This window comes from Macaca mulatta, chromosome 8 (assembly GCF_049350105.2).
Source record: "Macaca mulatta isolate MMU2019108-1 chromosome 8, T2T-MMU8v2.0, whole genome shotgun sequence".
Taxonomy (NCBI): Eukaryota; Metazoa; Chordata; class Mammalia; order Primates; family Cercopithecidae; genus Macaca; species Macaca mulatta.
Genome location: NC_133413.1, coordinates 18,879,339 through 18,898,782, shown reverse-complemented (window position 1 = coordinate 18,898,782; position 19,444 = coordinate 18,879,339). Strand labels below are relative to the sequence as shown.

The 19,444-nt window shown below is 38.0% G+C and overlaps 2 protein-coding genes across 4 annotated transcripts in view; one reads left to right on the top strand and one right to left on the bottom strand.

Annotated features, from left to right (window-relative positions):
- MTMR7 (myotubularin related protein 7) overlaps positions 1-7,567 on the top strand; it is a 114,726-nt gene extending 107,159 nt beyond the window's left edge. The window contains exons 12-14 of the mRNA XM_001098872.5: positions 1,155-1,295; positions 3,392-3,518; positions 5,432-7,567. Coding sequence (XP_001098872.2) covers positions 1,155-1,295; positions 3,392-3,518; positions 5,432-5,794 — 631 coding nt within the window. The 3' untranslated portion in view covers positions 5,795-7,567. The remainder of the gene's footprint in view (positions 1-1,154; positions 1,296-3,391; positions 3,519-5,431) is intronic.
- A 1,727-nt stretch (positions 7,568-9,294) lies between these two features.
- Positions 9,295-19,444, bottom strand: part of VPS37A (VPS37A subunit of ESCRT-I) — a 49,980-nt gene continuing 39,830 nt past the window's right edge. For 2 of the 3 annotated variants that reach the window (XM_015144812.3, XM_015144814.3), the window contains exons 11-12: positions 19,024-19,104; positions 9,295-10,493 (exon numbers count right to left, since the gene is read on the bottom strand). In XM_015144812.3, coding sequence (XP_015000298.2) covers positions 19,024-19,104 — 81 coding nt within the window. In that variant the 3' untranslated portion in view covers positions 9,295-10,493. Of the gene's footprint in view, positions 11,363-19,023; positions 19,105-19,444 lie in introns of all 3 variants that reach the window. The other variant, XM_015144813.3, reaches the window with a different exon arrangement.

The following is a 19,444-nucleotide window of genomic DNA, read 5'->3' as shown; positions in this document are numbered from 1 at the left end:
ACTGACAGATACATACAGTTTCATTTTTCCCCTCAGTTTCTGCCTGATATACACAGACAGCTTGATAGACTTGATGCACGAATACCGAAAAGGAATTTTCTGGAGTCAGAAAAAGTGGTTTTTGCATTTGAAAGGAAAAGGTTAGATACCTTTGGTGGCTATGCTACCATAATAAAAACTGCAAATTTAATTGGGAAAGCAAATATAAAACTAAAGCCATCACTTATTCAGATTAAAACTGTATTGCTTTATCCAAGGGTAAAAGTAGCTAAAATGTGGACTTTAAAATAAGTGATAGTAAAAAACTTAACAATAAAGCGATTTAGGCAGTATAAATGAGAGAACATTTTTTAAATTTTCATAAAATGAAATGATTTTAACTCTGGTGTATACACCATTATCAGATTTAATCTGGGGAATGGTCAGTTCAAATGAAATGGACTCCAGTGGTTTTATACGGAGTTGAACATAAAGAAAATTAGTTTTTGTAGTGGATACTAGTTTGTTTTCTCTAAGGAAGCTCAAGTGTGATTCCTGGCAAATGGAGACGATTTTAGAAGGAGCAGAGTGTATCATTTAGGGTCACCTGTTTTCCTATACAGTTTTGTGGTTTCTTGTATCTGACTAGCCAATTCTAACAGTATCTGCTTGGGTCTGAATATGGCTTTTCCACTTACTAGCTATAGGACTTTGGGAAACCACTTTCTCTATTCCTCAGTTTCCTCATCTGTAAATTAAGACATATCTCACAGCAATTCAGTGAGGATTAAATGAGAGAAAACATGTGAAACACTTAGAATTGTGTCTGACAAATTATAAATGTCCAATGACTATTTGGGGGAAAAACTTCCCCCAAAAGAACAGCTTAAACACACACACACACACAAGGAACAAACAAACAAACAAACAAACAAACCACTTAAAGGAATCGAACACCTTGTCAAGGCCAGTACAGATGGTGGTGAAGTTGAGATTATTACAGTGTTCTCCCTCTGTACCATGAAGCCACCAAGATGATACATTTACCTGCTGTCGAACAGACACGTGGTTTTCAGGTTACAATTATTAGTTCCTTTCCAGCTTTAATATAACATATCTACTATGTGTAAACACCAAAATAGGTCATTTAGAGACTTATTTTCTTTATAAAACAGGATTCAAGAAAGAACATATTCATTATGGGCTCACCTGTGGAAGAATCGGGCCGACTACCTGAATCCTCTGTTTAGAGCTGATCACAGCCAGACTCAGGGAACCCTTCATCTCCCTACAGCACCATGCAACTTCATGTACAAGTATGTAAACCCTTGAGAACTTTGTAGCTATGGTATGAACTTAGATTTTGGTACCGTTTAACAATCAGAGGTCAAAATTTATGAAACACTGATCTTTGAGGCTTTTGTTGGACACAGAAGACACCAGAGGGAGATGCTTACTCAAGCATCTGATCTGGTATTTTTGCCAGTGTCTCCTCTGCCTCTTTATTCCTCCTAATTGTGGAATTTTCTTCAGGAGTTGATGTTTTATAATAATGATATCATAAAAGGTAAGTTCCACCGTATTAGCCAGGATGGTCTCGATCTCCTGACCTCGTGATCCGCCCGTCTCGGCCTCCCAAAGTGCTGGGATTACAGGCTGGAGCCACTGCGCCCACAGAGCGAGACTCCGTCTCAAAAAAAAAAAAAAAAAAAAAAAAAAAAGGTAAGTTCCAATTTTTTAAAAAGCAAATGAAAGAGAATAATGCACATGCCTTAAGTCAAATGTGGAATCACAAGTTTCAACAGTGATCATGACTTATTAAGGTTGGAACAAAAGTAACTGCGGTTTTTGCCATTAGTTTAAACAACAAAAAGGCAAAAACTGCAGTTACTTTTGCACCAACATAATACCTTGCTTTTTTGTCCCCACTGAATTAAGTCCTAGTGGAAATACTTCCCTTGTGGAAATTACGTTAAGAGTGTATGTATCACGATGGGGAGAGCAGGGTGGCATCCTACAGGTTCTACTAGGTATGTGCTAGATACATATGTTTTTTCCCTTGGCTTCCTTGCTAGGCTTGTATAATATGAAAAAACTCAAAGGTCAACAACAACAAAAAAACTCACGCAGAATAAACAGAAACCCCATCTCTTTCTTCCTACTCACTCCCAACACAGACTTGATGGCTTTTCTTCCTGTATAGATTTCGTTTCTCAAGGTTTTTTTTCCTCAATTATTTCAATCTAATTATTTCCTCAGAATTTATAGCAGAATATTCCATCATACTAAACAAAAGCCTCCATAGTGCACGTAAAACAAGTTTTAAGAGCTGTTGAGATATGACCAATTGGATTGCAACTGATTTATTATTAACAGCTAGTCAACACATATTTTATTGAGGAGCAAACACTGTTCTGGGCACTGCAGATAAAACAATGACACCAAGTTCTTGGCCTCAAAGTACTTTTCTACATAAATAGTGGGTCTAAGGATAACTCTATGATAACACCATTTTTCTCATTTGCACTCCAGTATGCTTTTCTGTGTAGGATAAAAAGGGATTTATTGGTCGGGCGTGGTGGCTACCACCCGTAATCCTAGCACTTTGGGAGGCTGAGGCAGGTGGATCACCTGAGGTCAGGAGTTCGTGACCAACCTGATCAACATGGTGAAACCCCGTCTCTACTAAAAAATATATAAACTTAGCCGGGTGTGGTGGTGCATGCCTGTAATCCCAGCTACTTGGGAGGCTGAGGCAGGAGAATCGCTTGAACCCGGGAGGTGGAGGTTGCAGTGAGCCAATATCACACCACTGTACTCTGGTTTGGGTGACAAGAATGAAACTCTGCATAAAATAAAAAGAGGGGTTTATTACAAATGTAGATGTCAACTTTTAGTGGTAGTGATAAAAAAGATAAAAGCTGCAAGTTGAAGATTCCCTTTGTAGCTGAAAGATTCTAAATATACAATTTTTTTTTAATTTATTATTATTATTATACTTTAAGTTCTAGGGTACATGTGCATAACGTGCAGGTTTGTTACATGTGTATACTTGTGCCATGTTGGTGTGCTGCACCCATAAATACACAATTTCAAAGTTCAAAACTAACAGCCATTTTCTTAAAAGAAAATGGTTACATGTGCTATTTCAATTTTAGAAAAATGTATTCTGTGTTTTCTAATTCATATATACAAGTAGACTTTTCATAAACTTACTCTCCCCAAAGGCATTTGCTGACCCAAGGAAAAAAACATCAACATGAAACTATTACCTTAAGCAGTGGCTTTTTTGAGGCTGAAATTTGCATTCGGTTATTATTAAGACTGTGGTATCACAGATAACTTAGAAGATTTGAAATGTGAATTTTCAGATTGTGATAAGATGGTAATGACGCTTTGCCGTCCTTTCCAGGTTTTGGAGTGGAATGTATAACCGCTTTGAAAAAGGGATGCAGCCCCGACAGTCAGTTACAGATTACCTGATGGCAGTGAAGGAGGAAACTCAGCAGCTAGAGGAAGAACTAGAGGCCCTGGAAGAAGTAAGACATACTTGCTTTGTTAATCTATTTTCTGTGCTTATTTCTAGAAGAGCAAGGCTTCATGAAAGCCTCTTAAGATTCAGTGCAACACAACCATTTCTCATGTTTAGCCAGTAGAACACCTGAAACACAACCCCATCCAGGTGAGGACTCAGATAACCGAAGCCCAAACCTAGGCATTTAATGCATTTCACACATCTGGCTTGTGGCTCAGTTCCACAAATTTTTGGTTGTTCCTTATTTTTAGGTCAACTTTTTTGATTACTGTTATTTGGGAGTAGTAAAATTAAATCTTTCTGGCAAAGTGAAAAAGTAAAAGAATAAAATCAAATATATGTACTTATAAAGATCTTTCTCCACTTTTAAAAATTATGTAACTATTATATTAATCTATAATTGGTAATAGGGGAGACTGACTATAAAGTCTATCCTTTGGCTTCTAATAACTTCCCTATACTTGGACAGGGAGGTTATAATAAAATGCTTTTCCTAATTGGATAACTTTGTTTCCAGTGGTACTACTGTAGTTTATGAAAATCTTAGGATTCTGTTAGTCTATTCCAGCAGTCTGGCTCTTTAAAACTGGCTCTTCATTATTACAAAGTCAAAATTCCTTAGGCTAGCATTTGAGATTTTCTCTTTTCAACTTTATTTTCCATGCTAACATTTAACGGTTTCTGCTGCTTATATACAATTTAGACCTTCCTACATTTGTGTTTTTTCCTCTCACTGTCCCTCCACCTGCCAGGAATGCTTACTAGCCATGAGCAGAATGTCCAAGTTTAAATCTTTCACAGTCCTGTTAAAATGTTCCTTCCTCCCTGAAACTTAGTCTGTTCTCTTACTTCTAACTCTACCACTCCATCCCTCTTCAAGAACTTTTGCCTTTCTGAAATTCTTACATTGCATGAACTCTGCCTCTCTCTGCTCCACTACTCCATGTTTCTTAGGGCTGGGTCTGTATTTATCTCTGTTCCTCACACTACCCAGCACAGTGCTTTTGCACATAACCCAAATGAATGCTTTTTGAATGACTACATAATACTTGATCTTCTAACACCTCCTCTAACTTCAAAACACGAAATCTGGTGAAATGTACTCTGAACCCAGGTGTTCATGACATGAATGGAAAAACAAAATGTGGTATATCCACGTAATGGAATACTCTTCAGCCAGAAAAAGGAATGAAGTACTGATACATGCTATACCATGAATGAACTTTGAGAACATAGGCTAAGTGAAAGAAGCCAGATACAAAAAGCCACATATTGTATTATTCCATTCTCAATTTATATAAAACATCTAAACTAGGCAAATCCATAGAGATAGAATGTTGTAGCCAGGGGCTGTGGGGAGATAGGAATGGGGAATGACTGTAATGAGTATGGGGTTTTCTTCTGGCAGGGTAGGTGATGACAGTATTTTACAATTACTAGTGCTCGTTGCACAACCTTGTGAATATAAAAACCACTGAACTGTATACTTTGAAAGGGTGAGTTTCATGGTAAGTGAATTGTAAAAGTGTAAAAGTGTAAAAGTCAGATGATAAACACTTCATTCTTGATTTCTAAAAAATGTTTTTTGAGTTCATGGGATGAGAATCACGTGAAACCATGTAGGTATAGAAAGGAGGGAGACTAGGGCTCACTGGGTGCTTCAACTGTGCTCTATTGTTTAAGATTATAGAAAACCTATGTCAAGGCAGGTATTATCCTTACATTAGAGATAAAGAAAGCAGGCCCCACAGGTTTTGTCCAAGGTCGTAAAGCCCAGGTTTGAACTCACATCCCTCTGAGTCCCATGTTCTTAACATTATACCCACTTGGGAGGTAACAAATGCTAAAGGCATGCATATATAGAAAAAGATAAATTATTCATGATTTTTTCCCCTGAAATTGTTATTTCTTTCTTAGAGGCTGGAAAAAATTCAGAAGGTCCAGTTAAATTGCACTAAGGTGAAGAGTAAGCAAAGTGAGCCCAGCAAGCACTCAGGGTTTTCTACCTCAGACAACAGCATAGCCAACACTCCCCAGGATTACAGTGGGAATATGAAATCATTTCCATCCCGGAGCCCTTCACAAGGCGATGAAGATTCTGCTCTGATTCTAACCCAAGATAATTTGAAAAGTTCAGATCCAGATCTGTCAGCCAACAGTGACCAAGAGTCCGGGGTGGAGGACTTGAGCTGTCGGTCTCCAAGTGGTGGTGAGCATGCACCAAGTGAAGACAGTGGCAAGGACCGCGATTCTGATGAAGCCGTGTTTCTCACTGCCTGAAGTTTCCCTTTGGAGTCCCAAAGTAAAGGACACACAAGCAACACTTCCAAAAAGAAGGGAACAAGGTAGTTTATCATAAAAATAAGAAATGGTACATGTCATTGACAACTATTTTAATGCAGCTATGAAAAGGGAAAAAAGTGCCCAGTTCTTGATTTCTTAGATACTGAAGAGGATGTAGTAATTTTATTTATCAAATATAAGGAAAATTATTCACCATTTTGAAGCTCATCCTAGACTATGAAAATTTTATTCACTGCAGAGCAATTACTTCTGTCATTACCTGAAGTGATCAGTATATATCTTCCTTGTCATAGCATGCATCCCTCAAAAAGCCTCCACTCCTTTCCCTCACATCTGTGATCATCATCAATCTTATGATTCACTTCCAGATGCATATTTTGTGTTTTCTAAAGCATCTGACGTTATCTTCCTTTTTGACCCTCTTACACATATTTCTAAAAACAGGCACGTTGTTGAGATGGACCCTTTTTGGTTAATAGATATATTCCTAAGGAGCTTTTAATTGCTTATCTTTCAGGAATAATCATCACTTTAACTTTTCCTGAGATCATATATTTTGAATTGTTAGAATAATTGTGTTGCCTTTCTCTGAGATCTAGAGTCTGTTTCTCCTCATAAAATGTTAAACCTTGTATATCACTTTTTCTCTAACACTAATTTAATAGCTAACAAGGTAGAAGCAACATTCATTCTCTTGGTCTTGTATATGAATTTAAGTATTAGCTTTCTCATAATAACCTTTTATTACTATTGTAGAGACTACACTATCGACAGTGTGGGCCAGCCGCCAGCCTGATCTCAAAGTATAACATTATAAAGTTAGTAGGGTAAAACATACGTGAGGGAAAATCCAGTTTCAAAGAACTAGAGAATTGGGTTGTCATGTCTGTTTAATGAAAGGAATAGGTTTTGTAATCTATTATTTTAGAAATTATGTAACTCGCTAACATGGTTTAATTAACATTAGTAACATCTCATGACCACTGACTGCTGAAAGTTCTGAAAATAATTTTTTTTTTTTTTGTAAAACTGCACATTTGAGGGAGAGTTCCTCCCCTGTCTTATGAGTAAAAAAAAACTTCACTAGGCGACCTAAATGAAACTTAGTGGAGAAAAGTGGCCATGTTTGGACAGAAATAAATGGTATTCACAATGTATGGTTTTAATATATTAGTACATTCTAGAATGTAAAGGATTAATTTAAACTTTACATCAATATTTTGAATACATGAATTTTTTTATGGGAGAATGTATTACATTTCACTGAAATGACGACAAAGTAAAGAGGGCAAGAAAGCAACACTGCTAATCTCTCTAGTATGAAAGATTTGGAGGGAGTGCTGCAATATATATAAATGAAAAAATGTAATTGTGTTCATCATATTTAAAAATAGAATATATTAGAGAACTGTGATATAAAAGTACTGTTAATGTAAAAAATAAAGCAAGTGGAATTCTTTTAGAATATAAAATTTGGGCATTCTCTGCTGAGCAGTTCCCAAATTAAGTACAAGGAATGTTTATTCATTTTCTGCAGTATACTGTATGTAGTAGGGAATACCTTGCTAAAAGGAAACTTAGGATATAGTGGTAATGGCTTTCACATTTTTATAACATAACTCACTTCACAACCTTTTTGGAGCTGTCCACTCTTAGAAACTCTGTTGCCTAATATTGAGGATGCGGCTTTAATTTCTTCCATGTGGAAATGTATGTCTATAAAAACAATAAAAAATTTTTTAAAAATGACAGAGTATGCCAAACAGCACTATGCATTTATTTGAAAAGCAAATAGTATAAATATTTGATGTTTTAAAATGCAGTTTTTAATATGACATCTTCCACATCAGAGTCATAAACTTTTAGTCCCAACTTTTTTACAAGACATTATAATTTATGTAACATGTTTGTCTACTTATTAGAAGTTAACCTAGCACTGAGATTTATATAAAATGTTGCATTTATTGCTTATTAAAACTTTACTTTCAGATGCTTCAAAGAGCATGGCTAACCCAACGAGACTAAAATATCTAATAATCAAACATTTATCAGGAAGTGTTTTATTGAGAGCAGTGGTTTAAAGCATAGGGAATAATCCAGTATAAAATTGATTTGAGGCATATTACTTCCCATTTAGTAATATTTAGAACGCAAATATTTTTTAAATTTGATATTAAATGAGTAAGAATTTTGACTATGACCCAGAAAATCAGTAACTGAACTTTTTATAGAATGGAAGGTGACGATAGAGACAGAAACCGTAGAATAAATTTTTATTCTTTAAGAGCACATTAGTTTACTTTCTTCTAAAAATGAATCTGAGCTGTCCTTCAATTTAAGCATATATATGTGTCATGCACCCTCTATTCCAATATCTCAATTTATGCCTAGAAATTTCTTTCAACTTTGAAGTGGGTCTCTTTAATTTATATCTCACTGATTTAGAATTTTCTTCTATTTTGAGATATTAACCATTAAATTTCCTCCTATGACAAATTCCTACACTGATTAGTAACTCCTAAGTATTCCTCTCTAATTCTGATTTCCATCTCATTTTTCCTGTGGCACTGCTTCTCCAATGTGGCCAATTCATAAGAAAAAATATATAGCCATAAAATTAGAAAAAATGGTCACTTAATCTCTGTTGCAAAAACAGAACCCACATTCATACGGGCATATTCAAATGCAGATTCTTTTCATCCTGGGTGACATATATAACCTTTATGTGAACTGATTTATCTATTTGTTAAATGCAGATAATTGTAATCTAACTCCTGTTTAATGACTGGGTTGTAACAAGGTTATCTAATGAATGAATTTTGAAGGAGAACCTAAGCTGTGTTAACTGGTATAGAATGAAACTGGCATGATAGTTCAACTTAAAAAAAAACACAGAGATGAACTACTCATGTGATTATGTAGAAGATATTTACTCCGTAAGAAAATGTTTCGGGTTTTTTTTGTTTGTTTTTGGTGAAAAGGAAAGCAGATAAGCATCTAAGCAATATTATACAATAGTATTTCCACAGTGCCTTATTCTTAGTAGGTACTTAATCAAATAGATAGATCAAATGAATTAATCAAATGAAGGGCTGTGGTATGCTCCTCCCTTGTTATGCGATACACCTGATTTCTAGGAACCTGATTGTTGGCAAAAGATTGAGACTATTATTCCATTGCTGTAATTGCTGGGAAAATTAAGCTGTGGTGGCCAGTGCAGTAAGGAAAGGTTTCTGAATACCCAAAAGACTATCATAAATTTGAAACACTCTTACCTCAGTTATCTATAAATCAGGAGTAATAATTATTCCTTCCTCATCTGGTCATTTTGAAGATTTAACAGCATGCCCTTAGCACAGTGCCAGGGAGACAAGGAGAGTTATTTTCTGTATCCAACATTATATCTTAGTCCACGTGAATACTTGTCCTCCACAAACAGACTAAATATTAAGCATGTTTTAATTCCAACAAAATAATTTTGTTTTTCCTATAACTTTATTGCCAAAAACATGTACAGGAAGAACTGAAAAATATAAAAAAGAAAATCTATATTGTATGCTGGTGTTGGGAAGACAAATCATACTGGGATGACATTTAAGCGAAATTATGCATTAGTCTGTTGTGTACTTTAGATGGTACCTTACCAAGCCAGAGCTACACAGTTCACGGCATTTTCCTGTATGAGCTTTTAGGACTACTCAAGAAATATGTTAATTTTGTGACACGGTATAGAAGCAAATTGCTGAACATAGTACACAAGAACACTCAATTAAATTCATTAAAAATCAGGATTGCCTAAAAATTAAATTTTATTTATTACTATAGCTTTTCTCTTAGGAAAAGCTAACTCACAGTAAAGGTCAGAAAAGTTCATTGACTTTTTTGTGTATAGATTTACTGTTTATTAACATTAGGAATTTAGGAAACCTATCCAGCCACAAACCTACCGGATACTTATTTTTTTAAAAATTAGCATGAGAGTTTGTGTTGGACTGGTTTAAATGAAAGGCAACTTTTTTTTTTCTATTAAATATTTACTTGTATTGCTTCTTAAATGCATCTTTAGTTTTAAAAATGAAACAATATATAAGAATAGCTGGTTTATTCTTTTGATTTATTGTAGGTATTAAAAGTTTCTTTTGTGAGATGGCACATAGGCAGGTTTGGTGTTTCCTAATACTATGAATATCTTAAATTGCTTTTGAAAGTTTTATCCAGAAAGAAAGAAAAATAAGGGTTTCCTCACAGTTGAAAATAGTTTTTCAAAAAAGGTTAAGAGGAAAAAAATCTAAATACCACTCTTGATAAAGAAATGGAGCTTCAAGTTAAAAATACAAATTTAAATGAAGTTTTATAAAATATTAAAAACTAGCTAAAATTACATGCATAGGCATTTAATCAAGGTAAGAGGAACAGCAATGGAACTTAAATATGATAGGATTTATCAACAATAAATAAACATTTCAGTGCAAATAGTGCAGAAAAATTTCTCAAAGTAAAGATCATAGCAATCATTCTAATCTGTACAAAATCAGTCTCAGTTCTGTATACAATCTATACAGGATATCTGTGAATTTAGCCACTGATGAAATGCCAGTTTGCAAACCATAAATATAAAATGGTGTTTAGTTTTGTGTTCCATTCCTCTCTTGGCAGTTCATGTTTCCAGGAAAATCTAGAAATAAAACAATAAAAAAAGCCTTAAGATTTAAGAAGATAAATATGTATCTCTTTACGTTATCTTCCAATTAAGATTTGCCCATAGTGGCTCCCAGGCAAGATGGCCGAATAGGAACAGCTCCAGTCTGCAGCTCCCAGGGAGACCAACACAGAAGGCAGGCATTTCTGCATTTCCAACTAAGGTACCTGGTTCATCTCATTGGGACTGGTTAGACAGCGGGTGTAGCCCACAGAGGGTGAGCAGAAGCAGGGTGGGGCGTTGCCTCGCCTGGTAAGCGCATGGGGTTAGGGAACTGCCTCCCCTAGCCAAGGGAAGCCTTGAGGGACCATGCAGTGAGGGATTGCGCTATCCAGCCCAGATACTACGCTTTTCCCATGGTCTTCGCAACCCGCAGACCAGCAGATTCCCTCAGGTGCCTACACCACCAGGGCCCTGGGTTTCAACCACAAAACTAGGTGGCCGTTTGGCCAGACACTGAGCTAGCTGCAGGAATTTTTTTTCATACCCCATTGGTGCCTGGAACGCCAGCCAGAGAGAACCTTTCACTCCCCTGTAAAGGCGGCTGACGCCAGGGAGCCAAATGGTCTTGCTCAGCGGATCCCACCCCCATGGAGTCTAACAAGCTAAGATCCACTGGCTTGAAATTTTCACTGCCAGCATAGCAGTCTGAAGTTGACCTAGAACATTCAAGCTTGGTGGGGGAAGGGGCATCTGCCATTACTGAGGTTTGAGTAGTCCGTTTTCCCCTCACAGTGCAAACAAAGCCTCCGGGAAGTTCGGACTGGGTAGAGCCCACCTCAGCTCCACAAAGTCACTGTAGCCAGACTGCCTCTCTAGATTCCTCCTCTCTGGACAGGGCATCTCTGAAAGAAAGGCAGAAGCCCCAGTCAGGGGCTTATAGATAAAACTCCCATCTCCCTGCAACAGAGCACCTGGGGGAAGGGGCTACTGTGGGCACAGCTTCTGCACACTCAAACGTTCCTGCCTGCTGGCTCTGAAGAGAGCAGCAGATCACCCAGCACCGAGTTCTAGCTCTGCTAAGGGACAGACTGCCTCCTCAAGTGGGTCCCTGTCCACCGTGCCTCCTGATGGGGAGACACCTCCCAGCAGGGGTCGACAGACACCTCATACAGAAGAGCTCTGGCTGGCACTTTGCAGGTGCCCCTCTGGGACAAAAGCTTCCAGAGGAAGGAGCAGGCAGCAATCTTTGCTGTTCTGCAGCCTCCACTGGTGATACCCAGGCAAACAGGATCTGGAGTAGACCCCCAGCAAACTCCAGCAGACCTGCAGAAGAAGGGCCTGTTAGAAAGAAAACTAACAAAAAGAAAGCAATAGCATCAACATCAACAAAAAGGATGACCACGCAAAAATTCCGTCTGAAGGTCACCAACAGTAAAGACCAAAGGTAGATAAATCCATGAAGATGAGGAAAAACCAGTGCAAAAAGGCTGAAAATTAAAAAAACCAGAATGCCTCTTCTTCTCCAAAGGATCACAACTCCTCGCCAGCAAGGGAAAAAAACTGGACTGAGAATGAGTTTGATGCACTGACAGAAGTAGGCTTCAAAATAAAACTCCTCAGAGCTCAAGGAGCATGTTCTAACCCAATGCAAGGAAGCTAAGAACCTATAAAAGGTTAGAGGAGCTGCTAACTGGAATAACCAGTTTAGAGGAGGACATAAACGACCTACCTGATGGAGCTGAAAAACACAGCACAAGAACTTCATGAAGCATACATAGTATCAACAGCCAAATCGATCAAGTGGAAGAAAGGATATCAGAGACTGAAGATCAACTTTATGGAAAAAAGCGTGAAGACAAGATTAGAGAAAAAAGAATGAAAAGGAATAAACAAAGCCTCCAAGAAACATGGGACTATGTGAAAAGACAAAGCCTATGTTTGATTGGTGTACCTGGAAGTGACAGAGAGACTGGAACCAAGTTGGAAAACACACTTCAGGATATCCAGGAGAACTTCCTCAACCTAGCAAGACGGCCTAATATTCAAATTCAGGAAACATAGATAACAGCACAAAGATACTCCTTGAGAAGAGCAAACCCAAGACACATAATTGTCAGATTCACCTAGGCTGAAATGAAGGAAAACATGTCAAGGGCAGCCAGAGAGAAAGGTTGGGTTACCCACAAAGGGAAGCCCATCAGACTAACAGCAGATCTCTCTGCAGAAACCCTACAAGCCAGAAAAGAGTGGGGGCCAGTATTCAACATTCTTAAAGAAAAGAATTTTCAACCCAGAATTTCATATCCAACCAAACTAAGCTTAGTAAGTGAAGAAGAAATAAAATCCTTTACAGACAAGCAAATGCCGAGGGATTTTGTCACCACCAGGCCTGCCTTACAAGAACTCCTGAAGGAAGCATTAACTATGGAAAAGAACAACCGGGGCTAGCCACTGCAAAAACAAACCAAAATGTAAAGACCATCAACACTATGAAGAAACTGCGTCAACTAATGGGCAGAATAACCAGCTAGCATCATAATGACGGGATCAAATTCACACGTAACAATATTAACCTGAAATGGGCTAAATGCCCCAAGTAAAAGGCACAGACTGGCAAATTGGATACAGAGTCAAGACCCATCAGTATGCTGTATTCAGGAGACCCATTTCATGTGCAAAGACACACATAGGCTCAAAGTAAAGGGATGGAGGAAGATTTACCAAGCAAATGGAAAGTGAAAAAAAGCAGGGTTGCAATCCTAGTCTCTGATAAAACAGATGTTAAACCAAGAAAATCAAAAAAGACAAAGAAGGGCATTACATAATGGAAAAGGGATCAATGCAACAAGAAGAGCTAACTATCCTTATATGTACCCAATACAGGAGCACCCAGATTCATAAAGCAAGTTCCTAGAGACCTCAAAGAGACTTAGACTCCCACACAATAGTGGTAGACTTTAACACCCCACTGTCAATATTAGATCAATGAGACAGAAAATTATCAAGGATATTCAGGACTTGAACTCAGCTTCAGCTCTGGACCAAACGGACCTAACAGACATCTACAGAACTATCCCCCAAAAATCAATATACATTCTTCTCAGCATGACATAGCACTTATTCTAAAATTGACCACATAATTGGAAGTAAAACACCCCTCAGCAAATGCAAAAGAATGGAAATCGGAATAGTCTCCCAGACCACAGTGCAATCAAATTACAATTCAGGATTAAGAAACTCACTCAAAACCACACAACTACATGGAAACTGAATAACCTGCTCCTCAATGACTACTTGGTAAATAACGAAATTAGGACAGAAATAAGTAAGTTCTTTAAAACCAACAAGAACAAAGACACATTGTACCAGAATCTCTGGAACAGAGCTAAAGCTGTGTTTAGAGGTAAATTTATAGCACTAAATGCCCTCAGGAGAAGCAGGAAAGATCTAAAATCAACACTCTAACATCACAATTAAAAGAACTAGAGAAGGAGGAGCAAACAAATTCAAAAGCTAGCAGAAGACAAGAAATAACCAAGATCAGAGCAGAACTTAAGGAGATAGAGACATGAAAAACCCTTCAAAAAAATCAATGAATCCAGGAGCTGTTTTGAAAAGATTAGCAAAATAGACTGCTAGCCAGACTAATAAAGAAGAAAAGAGAGAAGAATCAAATAGACACAATAAAAAATGATAAAGGGGAGATTGTACAGGCGTGGTAGGTCACACCTGTAATCCCAGTACTTTGGGGAGGCCGAGGTGGGTAAATTACCTGAGGTCAGGAGTTCAAGACTAGCCTGGCCAACATGGTGAAACCCCATCTCTACGAAAAATACAAAACTTAGCTGGGTGCGGTGGTGCATGCCTGTAATCCCAGCTACTTGGGAGGCTGAGGCAGAGAACTGCTTAAAACCGGGAGGCAGAGGCTACAGTGAGCCACTGAAGTCCAGCCTGGGCAACAGAGTGAGAGTCTATCTCAAAAAAAAAAAAAAAAAAAAAAAAATCACCACTGATCCCACAGAAATACAAACTACCATCAGAGAATACTATAAACACCTCTACGCAAATAAACTAGAAAATCTAGAAGAAATGGATAAATTCTTGAACACATACATCCTCCCAACCAGGAAGAAGTCAAATCCCTGAATAGACCAGTAATAAGTTCTGAAATTGAGGCAGTAATAGCCAACCAACAAAAAAAAAAGCCCAGTACTAGACCGATTCATAGCCACATTCTACCAGAGATACAAAGAGGAGCTGGTACCATTACTTCTGAAACTATTCCAAACAACAGAAAAAGAGGGACTCCTCCCTAACTCATTTTATAAGGCCAGCATCATCCTGATACCAAAACCTGGCAGAGACACAACAAAAAATGAAAATTTCAGGCCAATATCCCTGATGAACACCGATGCAAAAATCCTCATTAACATACTGGCAAACCAAATCCAGCAGCACATTAAAAAGCTTATCCATGACAATTAAGTTGGCTTCATTCCTGGGATGCAAGGCTGGTTCAACATATGCAAATCAATACATGTAATCATCACATAAACAGAACCAATGACAAAAACCACGATTATCTCAATAGATGCAGAAAAGGCCTTTGATAAAACTCAACACCCCTTCATGCTAAAAACACTGAATAAACTAGGTACTGATGGAAGGTATCTCAAAATAATAAGAGCTATTTATGACAAACCCACAGCCAGTATCATACTGAATGGGCAAAAGCTGGAAGCATTCCCTTTGAAAACTGGCACAAGACAACTCCTATTCAACGTAGTATTGGAAGTTCTGGCCAGTGCAATCAGGCAAGAAAAATAAATAAAAGTATTCAAATAGGAAGAGAGGAAGTCAAATTTTCTCTGTTTGGAGATGACCTGATTGTATATTTAGGAAACCCCACTGACTCAGCCCCGAATCTCCTTAAGCTGATAAGCAACTTCAGCAGCCTCAGGATACAAAATCAATGTGCAAAAATCACAAGCATTCCTATACACCAATAACAGACAAACAGAGAACCAAATCATGAGTCAACTCCCATTCATAATTGCTGCAAAGAGAATAAAATATCTAGGAATCCAACTAACAAGGGATGTGAAGGACCTCTTCAAGGAGAACTACAAACCAACTGCTCAAGGAAATAAGAGAGGACACAAACAAATGGAAAAACATTCCATGCTCATGGATAGGAAAAAACAATATTGTGATAACGGCCATACTGACCAAAGTAATTTATAGATTCTATGCTGTTCCCATCCAGCTACCATTGACTTTCTTCACAGAATTAGAAAAAATACTTTAAATTTCATATGGAACCAAAAACAGCCCATATAGCCAAGACAATCCTAAGCAAAAAGAACAAAGCTGGTGGCAGGCATCACACTACCTGACTTCAAACTATACTACAAGGCTACAGTAACTAAAACAGTATGGTACTGGTACCAAAACAGACATACAGACCAATGGAACAGAACAGAGGTCTCAGAAATAACACCACACATCTACAACCATCTGATCTTTGACAAATCTGACAAAAGCAATGGGGAAACGATTCCCTATTTAATAAATGGTGTTGGGAAAACTGTCTAGCCATATGCAGAAAACTAAAAATGGACCCTTACCTAACCTTATACAAAAATTAACTCAAGATGGATTAAAGATTTAAACGTTAAGACCTAAAACCTTAAAAACCCTAGAAAAAAACCTAGGCAACACCATTCAGGACATAGGCATGGGCAAAGACTTCATGTCTAAAACACCAAAAGCAATGGCAACAAAAGCCAAAATAGACAAATGGGATCTAATTAAACTAGACGTTCTGCACAGCAAATAAACTATCATCAGAGTAAACAGGCCACCTACAGAATGGGACAATTTTTGGAATCTATCCATCTGACAAAGGGCTAATATCCAGAATCTACATGGAACTTAAATTTACAAGAAAAACACAACCCCATCAAAAAGTGGGCAAAGGATATGAACACTTTCAAAAGAAGACATTTATGCGGCCAACCAACATGAAAAAAAGCTCATCATCACTGGTCACTAGAGACATGCAATCAAAACCACAATGAGATACCATCTCATGCCAGTTAGAATGGCAATTATTAAAGTCAGGAAACAACAGATGCTAGAGAGGATGTGGAGAAATAGGAACACCTTTACACTGTTGGTGGGAGTGTAAATTAGTTCAACCATTGTGGAAGACACTGTGGCAATTCCTCAAGAATCTAGAACTAGAAATGCCATTTGACCCAGATTCCATTACTGGGTATATACTCAAATTATTATAAATCATTCTATTATAAAGGCACATGCACAAGTATCTTTATTGCAGCACTATTCACAATAGCAAAGACTTGGAACCAACCCACATGCCTGTCAATGATAGACTGGATAAAGAAAATGTGGCACATATACACCATGGAATACTATGAAGCCATAAAAAAGAATGAGTTCATGTCCTTTGCAGGGACACAGACGAGGCTGGAAACCACAATTCTCGGGAAACTAACACAGTAACAGAAAACCAAATAACGCATGTTCTCACTCATAAGTGGGAGTTGTAATGAGAACATATGGGCACAGGGAGGGGAACACCACATACTGGGGTCTGTCGGGGAGTCGGGGACAAGGAGAGGAATAGCATTAGAAGAAATACCTAATGTAGATGACAGGCTGATGGGTGCAGCAAATCACCATGGCTATGTAACAAACCTGTACGTTCTGCACATGTATCCCAGAACTTAAAGCATAATAATAATAAAAAAGATTTGCCTATAAAATAACTTGACTATGAGGGAATAGAGGTAAGGAATGGATTCTAGTATGTTCATATAAATGAGCAACTACTCTGTGTCTACTTCTTCCTAAGCTGGCAGATACGCAAAGTTGGTATCAAAAATCAGCCCCTACCCTTAAGGAATTTATATTATGATTTGGAAAGTAACATATAAAACAATTCATTGTGAGCACTAATGTTATAAGGAGCAGTAGTTTAACTGGACATAAGAAATGCCTGTCATTTCTTTTCCTATACCCCAGTCCTTGTTTTAGGGAACCTCTCATGCCCCCTTCTCATAATCCACTCCCTCAGCCCAGTCGACTGGGCAGAGGACCATAGGATACCAGTTGCCAGGCCAAATTGACTACACTAGGATGGATAGCTTGCCCATACTGGTTCAGTTACTTTCCCAGAGAATGTTCTGGAACTCCAGGGACTCTTGTTTATCTCCATTTGCTGCTTGAACTGTCAGATGATATAATTAGGAATGGGTGAAGGACAAGTAAGAAAAAAAATCTTTTTTTTGAGATGCAGTCTCGCTCTCTCGCCCAGGCTGGAGTGCAGTGGTGCGATCTCGGCTCACTGCAAGCTCTGGCTCCCGGGTTTATGCCATTCTCTTGCCTCAGCCTCCCAAGTAGCTGGGACGACAGGTGCCCGCCACCATGCCTGGCTAATATTGTTTTGTATTTTTAGTAGAGACGGGGTTTCACCGTGTTAGCCAGGATGGTGTCTATCCCCTGACCTTGTGATCCGCCCGCCTTGGCCTCCCAAAGTGCTGGGATTACAGGCGTGAGCCACCGCGCCCAGCCAGAAAAAATTTTAAAAAAGAACAGAGATGCAGAAATAAGATATAAGCCAACAAGCAGTCTCAAAAAAGGTGTGAGAAGAGCTGTTTCGGTCACTGAGTGGCTGTTTTCACTCTCAGGTGACTGTACTTTCCTTCATTTTAACCCTATAATAAATCCCTGTCCTATCCAGTAACATAAGCTTTTACTTAAGTTTGTTGGGGTGGGAACTATTCTTGCAAACAAATGATTCCTAAAACAAAACAGATGCAGAGGAAAAGGAAAGGCATCTTGACATCAGGTAAGAGCACAACCAAAGATACTGTGGTAGAAGAAGAATGTGCCCTGTAAGACAATGCAATGTAAGGGGAAAATGCAGAGTTAAAATGGATGATCTGAAATATATGCAAGATTATGGAAATCTTAAAACCAGAGGAATTTGCCATGGATACTGTCATTACTAGGGATTCATTATAGGTTCTGGAGTAGAGCCAATTTTATCATAAAAGTGGTATTTTAGGAAGATCATTCTGTCAGTGCTGCATAGGAAGAGAACCCTCAAGTCATGGGGACGGGCAAATTATTAGAGTAATCATGGTGTGGGATGGAAATAGAGACTGGCTGGAAGTTCACTTTAGAGGAAGAAATGACAAAGGAGCCTTCTGAGAAATGTTAGCCACGTGATAAGGTATACTCTACACACCAGGTGAGAGAAAGGAACTGACTATAACTTACAATTCTATATCAGGAGGTAATGTTAAAAAAATTTCACTCATGCCAAGATCATAGAAAATATCCAAAAGATTTCTACTAGTTGTATGTTTATATTATGCTTATTATATAATACAAAGCATTCTATGTTACATAGCACAATAGGTATAATGAGAGAATTATGCTTAAGGCTGATGAACAGGCACCATTAACAACATGTTTATTTAAAGAATACTGATGCAATAACCTTGAAACTCAAACCTGAAATACAATTTACCTATAGTGGAGCATGAAATTGGCTGTGCATTGCTATTGCCTGCTGAAGTTTCTCTTCCTTGGCTCTTCTACAGTGGCAAATCTAGAAAATAAATTTTTAAAAATACCAGTCACTTTTACAAAGATATGCCTATTACTTTACTTCCTACAGTATGACAGGAACCTTTTAACTTGTTGGCACTATTTTATGTTTTGAATGTTGAAGATAGCTAATAATTCAATAGCTAAAATTATTAGATTATGAGCAAATTCATTTCATTAGCACTAATGTTACAAGGCGCAGATAATAGTTTGAATGGGACAGAAGTGCCTGTCATTTTGTTTCCTGCACGCCAGTCTGTTTTAGGGAACCTCTCATGCTCCCTTCTCATAATCCACTCCCTCAGGCCAGTCGACTGAGCAGAGGACCACATGACACCAAT